At 32.9% G+C, this 9,827-nt stretch overlaps 1 protein-coding gene across 1 annotated transcript in view; it reads left to right on the forward strand.

The window, feature by feature from the left end:
* Positions 1-234: 234 nt before the first annotated feature.
* Positions 235-9,827, forward strand: part of acta2 (actin alpha 2, smooth muscle) — a 12,712-nt gene continuing 3,119 nt past the window's right edge. Inside the window, exons 1-4 of the mRNA XM_063892474.1 lie at positions 235-334; positions 2,258-2,427; positions 2,889-3,017; positions 3,103-3,213. Of these exons, the coding sequence (XP_063748544.1) occupies positions 2,299-2,427; positions 2,889-3,017; positions 3,103-3,213 (369 nt within the window). The 5' untranslated portion in view covers positions 235-334; positions 2,258-2,298. The remainder of the gene's footprint in view (positions 335-2,257; positions 2,428-2,888; positions 3,018-3,102; positions 3,214-9,827) is intronic.

Raw genomic sequence — 9,827 nt, forward strand, 5'->3', positions numbered from 1 at the left:
AGTATGCAGTATAAGTACATGCTCTGGGACAGCGCCTCCTCTCTGAATGTAAACACTGACGGAGGAATGCTGCATGCTGGGAGAACGTCCTGCAGCACGCAGCTTTCTGATTGGCTGCTGCCCTCAGGGCCTGCCCTATAAGGAGAAGGGAGAGAGAGGAGGGGGGGAGGAAAGAGAGGGTGAGGATGGGGGGGGAGAGGAGAGGAGCTCCATGTTTGGGGGGAGGATGGGGAGGATGGGGGGGAGGATCAGGGTTAGAGGAGAGTTGATAAACTGGTCTCCTCGGCTCAGAGCCTCACTTCTGTCTTCCCCTCTCACCCAGCAGGCTGCCACGGTAAGACCTCCATCACCTCCTTCATCCTCTCCCTCCTCTGCACCTCCTCTTCTCATCCTCTCTGCTCCTCTTTTCACTTTTTAAATGTAAAGAACATCTGATCACCTCCTCTTCCACTCCTCAGTGCCTCCTTTCATAATGCCACATCTGGTCATGTCTGCAGAAAGACAGATCTCCTGCACCTCCTCTCTGCTCCTGTAACTTTAATGCAACAGGTTTTCTGTCTCCTGCTTCATATCGACTCCTCGACTCCTCGCCTCCTCTAAGTGTAACTTTGGAGAATCATGTCCTTCTTATCTCTCCCCTTTCACCTCCTTTTGACTTGGTGAAACCTCCTCTCTATTCCTTCTTCTGTGTCCTCTCCATCATGCCATCCACTCCTGTTGTCTCACCTCCTGCTTCCTTTCTGTCTCCTCTCCTGTCACTCACCTGAAGGAACATGTGTTAAGCCTCCTTTCTCCTCTCTCCTCTCTCCTCTCTCCTCTCTCCTGCTCAGTTAAGTTGTTGTTGTTTAAAATGAGTGTAAAGATGCTTTTTGAAATTCTCTGTGTTCTGATCTGAGGGTTAAGGGGGGGTCAGACGTCGGGGTGCGTTTGATTTCTCTCAAAGCTTTCATTGCCTTTACTTTAACTCCGCTTCCCTGAGTCCTGACCGGCAGGCTCGTTCAAATCAGAATAAATGGGTATATTTAACTAAACCTACATATTTAATGAATAATTGAACAGATCATTCTGAATGTGCTAAATGTGAGTATTTACTAATAACTTATATTATCAGCTGCTGTTTAACATCCAACCAGCAGGGAGCGCTACATCCGCCGGACATGAAGGAAACTACAGCTTTAAACCTCCGATTGTCACTTAATATCCTTACATTTACACGGCCAACATGTTTAGCATCATGTGCACCAGCTTTACGAACGTTAGTTGGATTAAATGCTGACACAGCTAAGCTAACGTTAGTGCTCTGTGTTTCCGTCGGGAAAATCTGTCCTAACCAAAAGTAATGTTCCCTTTTATTTGTCTGAAAAAGTCCTTAATCATCTTTGTAGTTCTTCTGGGTCTCTTTGTAGTTCTTTTTAAGTGTCACTTCCTGGTTGGTAGGTCTCTCTTTTAGTGACCTCTAGTGGTTGAGGAGGGGGGGGGGGGTCCTGGGTGTGTCCTTTATATATACAGTCAGTGAGTCCCTGTGATCCATGTCTGCCTTTCAAAACACACTCATGGATCAGCAGACCAAACTGAGGGCAGAGATAACCCACGTCTCCTGAGAGGCTGAGCACACAAATATCTGAAGCCCAAATCTGATGACTAAATATGGACTACAGTCTGAGGGGGGAGGCAGGGAGGGAGGCAGGGAGGGGGAGAGAGAGGGAGGTAGGGAGGTGGAGGGGAGTCAGGGAGGGGGAGAGAGAGGGAGGTAGAGAGGGAGTCAGGGAAAAGGGGAGCATACCAAACTCAGGCAGGACTCAGCTTCATGCCCGAATTAGGAAGTTTTCCCAGAGTGCAATGTTGTTCGTTTAGTGCAGGAGTAGTGATGGAGGGGGGGGGGGGTGAAGAGGGTGAGGAGGGGGTGATGTACCGTGAAAACCTCACATCTCCATGTTTGGTGTTTTTGAGTATCAGAGACTCTCTGCAGACGGACCCCCCCCCCCACACACACACACTTATTCTTTATATTAAAGTTCTCTGGGGTCACGGCAAGGCTCGGGAAAGTGTCTTCATACCCTAACCTTCATCGTCAGCAGGATTCATTTCTCTGTTCACGACTGAAGCCGGGTTCAGGTCTTATGTATTTATTTAGACGCCTGCTGCATTGATGGAGGAGTGTCTGTCCTTAAAGCCTTTAAACTCTTTGCAGCTTCAGTGAAATACACTCCTGACTATAGAGGATTTTCCATCATTGACCCCCCCCCCCGTTCTGCAGTTCTGTCCTGTAGAGACCCCCCCACAGCGCCCCCTGCAGCCATGTGTGACGACGAGGAGAGCACCGCTCTGGTCTGTGATAACGGCTCCGGTCTCTGTAAGGCCGGCTTCGCTGGAGACGACGCTCCAAGGGCCGTCTTCCCCTCCATCGTGGGCCGGCCCCGCCACCAGGTGAGCAATCATTGGCTGGGACAGGCCACGCCCCCCAGGGGATGCTCATTGATTGGCGGTGACCTGTTAATCTGAAAGCCATGTTTTATGCACTGTCCCAAAAAAAGATGAACAGAGACATGATGACGCTGCATCGACTTTCCTTTTTAAAAGTGTTTTATTTTAAACTTACATTTTTTAAATATATTTTGTTTATTATAATTTTTACGACATTTTATTTTTTTCACAAATTCTTTTTTTACTTCTGGAGATCATTATCATTTCACTTTTGTTTTTTTGACATTTTATGAAATTATTATATATTTTTTAACATTTCTGAGTAGCAATATTTATTCTATTTTATATTGTATTATTTTACATTTCTTTAAGTACAATTATTGAATATCTTCAATTTGTATTTTTAATAGTATTATTATTATTGTTGTTGTGAGTGTTATTGAGCCTCTTTTGGTGGCTTTCAGGGGGTGATGGTGGGCATGGGTCAGAAGGACAGCTATGTTGGAGACGAGGCTCAGAGTAAGAGAGGAATCCTGACACTCAAATACCCCATCGAACACGGCATCATCACCAACTGGGACGACATGGAGAAGGTCATTAAAACATTGATCTATCGTTATATTTTATAAACAGTATGTTATGACTATGAGTCACTAACGTGTTCCTGCTGCGTGTCAGATCTGGCATCACTCGTTCTACAACGAGCTGAGGGTCGCTCCAGAGGAACATCCCACCCTCCTGACCGAGGCCCCGCTCAACCCCAAAGCCAACCGCGAGAAGATGACCCAGGTACCTTAGAATACTGATACTACTTTAATACTACAACTATAATACTACAGATACATACAACTACATTACTCAGATACTACCAACTACTATACTACAGATACTACAACTACAATACTACAAATACTACTAACTACAATTACTACAGATACTACAACTTAATACTACAGATACTACAACTACAATACTACAAGATACTACAACTATAAGACTACAGATACTACAATCTATATTATCTACAGATACTACAACTATAATACTACAGATACTACAACTTCAATACTACAGATACTACAACTATAATACTACAGATACTACAACTATAACACTACAGATACTACAACTATATACTACAGATACTACAACTAGAATACTACAGATACTACTAATTACTACAGATACTACACTAAATACTACAGATACTACAATATATACTACAGATACTACAACTATAATACTACAGATACTACAACTATAATACTACAGATACTACAACTATAATACTACAGATACTACAACTATAATACTACAGATACTACAACTATAATACTACAGATACTACAACTATAATACTACAGATACTACAACTATAATACTACAGATACTACAACTATAATACTACAGATACTACAACTATAATACTACAGATACTACAACTATAATACTACAGATACTACAACTATAATACTACAGATACTACAACTATAATACTACAGATACTACAACTATAATACTACAGATACTACAACTATAATACTACAGATACTACAACTATAATACTACAGATACTACAACTATATACTACAGATACTACAACTACAATACTACAGATACTACAACTATAATACTACAGATCTACAACTATAATACTACAGAGTACTACAACTATAATACTACAGATACTACAACTATAATACTACAGATACTACAACTATAATACTACTATACTACACTAAATACTACATCTACAACTATAATATACAGATACTACAACTATAATTACTACAGATACTACAACTTAATACTACAGATATACAACTACATACTACCGATTACAACTATAATACTTACAGATACTACAACTATAATACTACATATACTACAACTACAATACTACAGATACTACAACTATAATACTACAGCAGATACTACAACTATCATACTACAGATACTACAACTATAATACTACAGATACTACAACTACTAATACTACAGATACTACACTATAATACTACAGATACTACAACTATAATACTACAGGATACTACAACTACAATACTACAGATACTACAACTATAATACTACAGATACTACAAACTATAATACTACAGATACTACAACTATAATACTACAGATACTACAACTATAATACTACAGATACTACAACTATAATACTACAGATACTACAACTACAATACTACAGATACTACAACAATATACTACTACATATACTACACTACAATACTACAGATACTACAACTAAAACTACAGATACTACAACTATAATACTACAGATACTACAACTATAATACTACAGATACTACAACTACAATACTACAGATACTACAACTATATTACTACAGATACTACAACTATAATACTACATATACTACAACTACAATACTACAGATACTACAACTATAATACTACAGATACTACAACTATAATACTACAGATACTACAACTATAATACTACAGATACTACAACTATAATACTACAGATACTACAACTATAATACTACAGATACTACAACTATAATACTACAGATACTACAACTATAATACTACAGATACTACAACTATAATACTACAGATACTACAACTATAATACTACAGATACTACAACTATAATACTACAGATACTACAACTATAATACTACAGATACTACAACTATAATACTACAGATACTACAACTATAATACTACAGATACTCAACTATAATACTACAGAACTACAACTAATACTACAGATACTACAACTATAATACTACAGATACTACAACTAAATACTACAGATACTACAACTATATACTACAGATACTACAACTATAATACTACAGATACTACAACTATAATACTACAGATACTACAACTATATTACTACAGATACTACAACTATAATACTACAGATACTACAACTATAATACTACAGATACTACAACTAAATACTACAGATACTACAACTATAATACTACAGATACTACAACTATAATACTACAGATACTACAACTATAATACTACAGATACTACAACTATAATACTACAGATACTACAACTATAATACTACAGATACTACAACTATAATACTACAGATACTACAACTATAATACTACAGATACTACAACTATAATACTACAGATACTACAACTATAATACTACAGATACTACAACTACAATACTACAGATACTACAACTATATACTACAGATACTACAACTACAATACTACAGATACTACAACTATAATACTACAGATACTACAACTATATACTACAGATACTACAACTAATACTACATACTACAACTATTACTACAGATACTACAACTATAATACTACAGATACTACAACTATAATACTACAGATACTACAACTATAATACTACAGATACTACAACTATAATACTACAGATACTACAACTATAATACTACAGATACTACAACTATAATACTACAGATACTACAACTATAATACTAAGATACTACAACATAATACTACAGATACACAACTAAATACTACAGATACTACAACTATAATACTACAGATACTACAACTATAATACTAACAAGATACTACAACTATAATACTACAATACTACAACTATAATACTACAGATACTACAACTAACAATACACAGAACTACACTAAAACTCAGATACACAACTATTAACCGATACTACAACTTTACACAATACTACAACTATAATACTACAGATACTACAACTAAATACTACAGATACTACAACTATAATACTACAGATACTCAACTTAACTACAGGTACACAACTATTTTCTACAGATACTACAACTTTAATACTACGATACACAATATAATACTACAATCACAAAAAAATACTACTACAGAACTACAACTATAATAAAAAAAAAAATACTAAAAACTATAATACTACGATCACAACTTTAAAAACTACAATACAAAACAAATATAAATATACAACATAATACTACAAAAAAACAATATTATACTACAATACTAAACCTATTAAACTACAGTACTACAATATAATACACAGATACTACAAATATAAAACTACAGTATACAACTACAATACCCAAAACTCAAATAAATCTACAGATCACAACTAAATACTACAGATACTACAAAATATAATCTAACAAACACAAAACTACAATACACAACACAAACCCAGAACTCCAACAAATTCAATCTAAATATAAAAAAACCAAACCTTAAAACAAAAATTTCCCCGAAAAATAAAAACTTTCAGAAATAAACATAATACTACAGAATACAATATAATTTTAAATATAAATAAAAAAAAACCCAAAACTACAAATAAAATATTTAGATATAAAAATAAATACTACGAACTTAAACCAATTACAAAATTAAAACAACTAAATACACAATAACTAAAATAAAATTAAATTTTAAAAATATAAATTTAAAAATATTTTAAATATAAAAAATAAATATAACAAAAATAATTTTCAAAATAAAAAAATTTTAAAAAAAAAAGTATAAATTAATACACAGATACACAAATATAATCTAAGATCTAAACATAATATAAAAAAACACAACTATAATACACGATACTACAACATAATACTCAAACACAACTACAATACTACAGATACACAACACAATACTCCCGTTTCTACAACTATAATACTACAGATATACAACTAAAAAATACAACATAAACTACAAAAAAATAAACACAGATACTACAACTAAAAAACACAATCTACAACTTAATACACAGATAACAAACAATACACAGATACTACAATAAAACTACAGTACTACAACTATAATACTACAGATACTACAACTACTATACTACATATACTACAACTATAATACTACAGATACTACAACTATAATACTACATATACTACAACTACAATACTACAGATACTACAACTAATAATACTACAGATACTACAACAACAATACTACAGATACTACAACTATATTACTACAGATACTACAACTATAATACTACAGATACTACAACTATAATACTACAGATACTACAACTATAATACTACAGATACTACAACTATAATACTACAGATACTACAACTACAATACTACAGATACTACAACTATAATACTACAGATACTACAACTACAATACTACAGATACTACAACTATAATACTACAGATACTACAACTACAATACTACAGATACTACAACTATAATACTACAGATACTACAACTATAATACTACAGATACTACAACTATAATACTACAGATACTACAACTATAATACTACAGAATACTACAACTATAATACTACAGATACTACAACTATAATACTACAGATACTACAAACTATAATACTACAGATACTACAACTACAATACTACAGATACTACAACTATAATACTACAGATACTACAACTATAATACTACAGATACTACAACTATAATACTACAGATACTACAACTATAATACTACAGATACTACAACTATACTACAGATACTACACTATATACTACAGATACTACAACTATAATACTACAGATACTACAACTATAATACTACAGATACTACAACTATATACTACAGATACTACAACTATAATACTACAGATACTACAACTATAATACTACAGATACTACAACTATAATACTACAGATACTACAACTATAATACTACAGATACTACAACTACAATACTACAGATACTACAACTATATTACTACAGATACTACAACTATAATACTACAGATACTACAACTATAATACTACAGATACTACAACTATAATACTACAGATACTACAACTATAATACTACAGATACTACAACTATAATACTACAGATACTACAACTATAATACTACAGATACTACAACTATAATACTACAGATACTACCAACTATAATACTACAGATACTACAACTATAATACTACAGATACTACAACTACAATACTACAGATACTACAACTACAATACTACAGATACTACAACTATAATACTACAGATACTACAAACTATAATACTACATATACTACAACTATAATACTACAGATACTACAACTATAATACTACAGATACTACAAACTATAATACTACAGATACTACAACTATACTACAATACTACAACTATATACTACAGATACTACAACTAATACTACAGATACTACAACTATAATACTACAGATACTACAACTATAATACTACAGATACTACAATATAATACTACAGATACTACAACTAAAAACTACAGATACTACAACTACTACAATACAGATACTACAACTATAATACTACAGATACTACAACTATAATACTACAGATACTACAACTATAATACTCAGATACTACAACTATAATACTACAGAACTACAACTATAATACTACAGATACTACAACTACATACTACAGATACTACAACTATAATACTACAGATACTACAACTATAATACTACAGATACTACTACAAATATACTACTACAGATACTACAACTATAATACTACAGATACTACAACTATATTACTACAGATACTACAACTACAATACTACAACTATACTACTACAGAACTACAACTACAATACTACAGTACTACACCTATAATACTACAGATACTACAACTATATACTACAGATACTACAACTATAATACTACAGATACTACAACTAAAATACTACAGATACTACAACTATAATACTACAGATACTACAACTATAATACTACAGATACTACAACTATAATACTACAGATACTACAACTACAATACTACAGATACTACAACTATAATACTACAGATACTACAACTATAATCTACAGATACTACAACTATAATACTACAGATACTACAACTATAATACTACAGATACTACAACTATAATACTACAGATACTACAACTATAATACTACAGATACTACAACTATAATACTACAGATACTACAACTATAATACTACAGATACTACAACTATAATACTACAGATACTACAACTATAATACTACAGATACTACAACTATACACAGATACTACAACTATAATACTACAGATACTACAACTATAATACTACAGATACTACAACTATAATACTACAGATACTACTACAATAATACTACAGATACTACAACTATAATACTACAGATACTACAACTACAATACTACAGATACTACAACTACAATTCTACAGATACTACCACTACAATACTACAGATACTACAACTATAATACTACAGATACTACAACTATAATACTACAGATACTACAACTATAATACTACAGATACTACAACTATAATACTACAGATACTACACTATACTCAGATACTACAACTATACTACTACAGATACTACAACTACAATACTACAGATACTACAACTATATACTACAGATACTACAACTATAATACTACAGATACTACAACTATAATACTACAG

Source organism: Eleginops maclovinus, chromosome 10, assembly GCF_036324505.1.
Source record: "Eleginops maclovinus isolate JMC-PN-2008 ecotype Puerto Natales chromosome 10, JC_Emac_rtc_rv5, whole genome shotgun sequence".
NCBI classification, from domain to species: domain Eukaryota; kingdom Metazoa; phylum Chordata; class Actinopteri; order Perciformes; family Eleginopidae; genus Eleginops; species Eleginops maclovinus.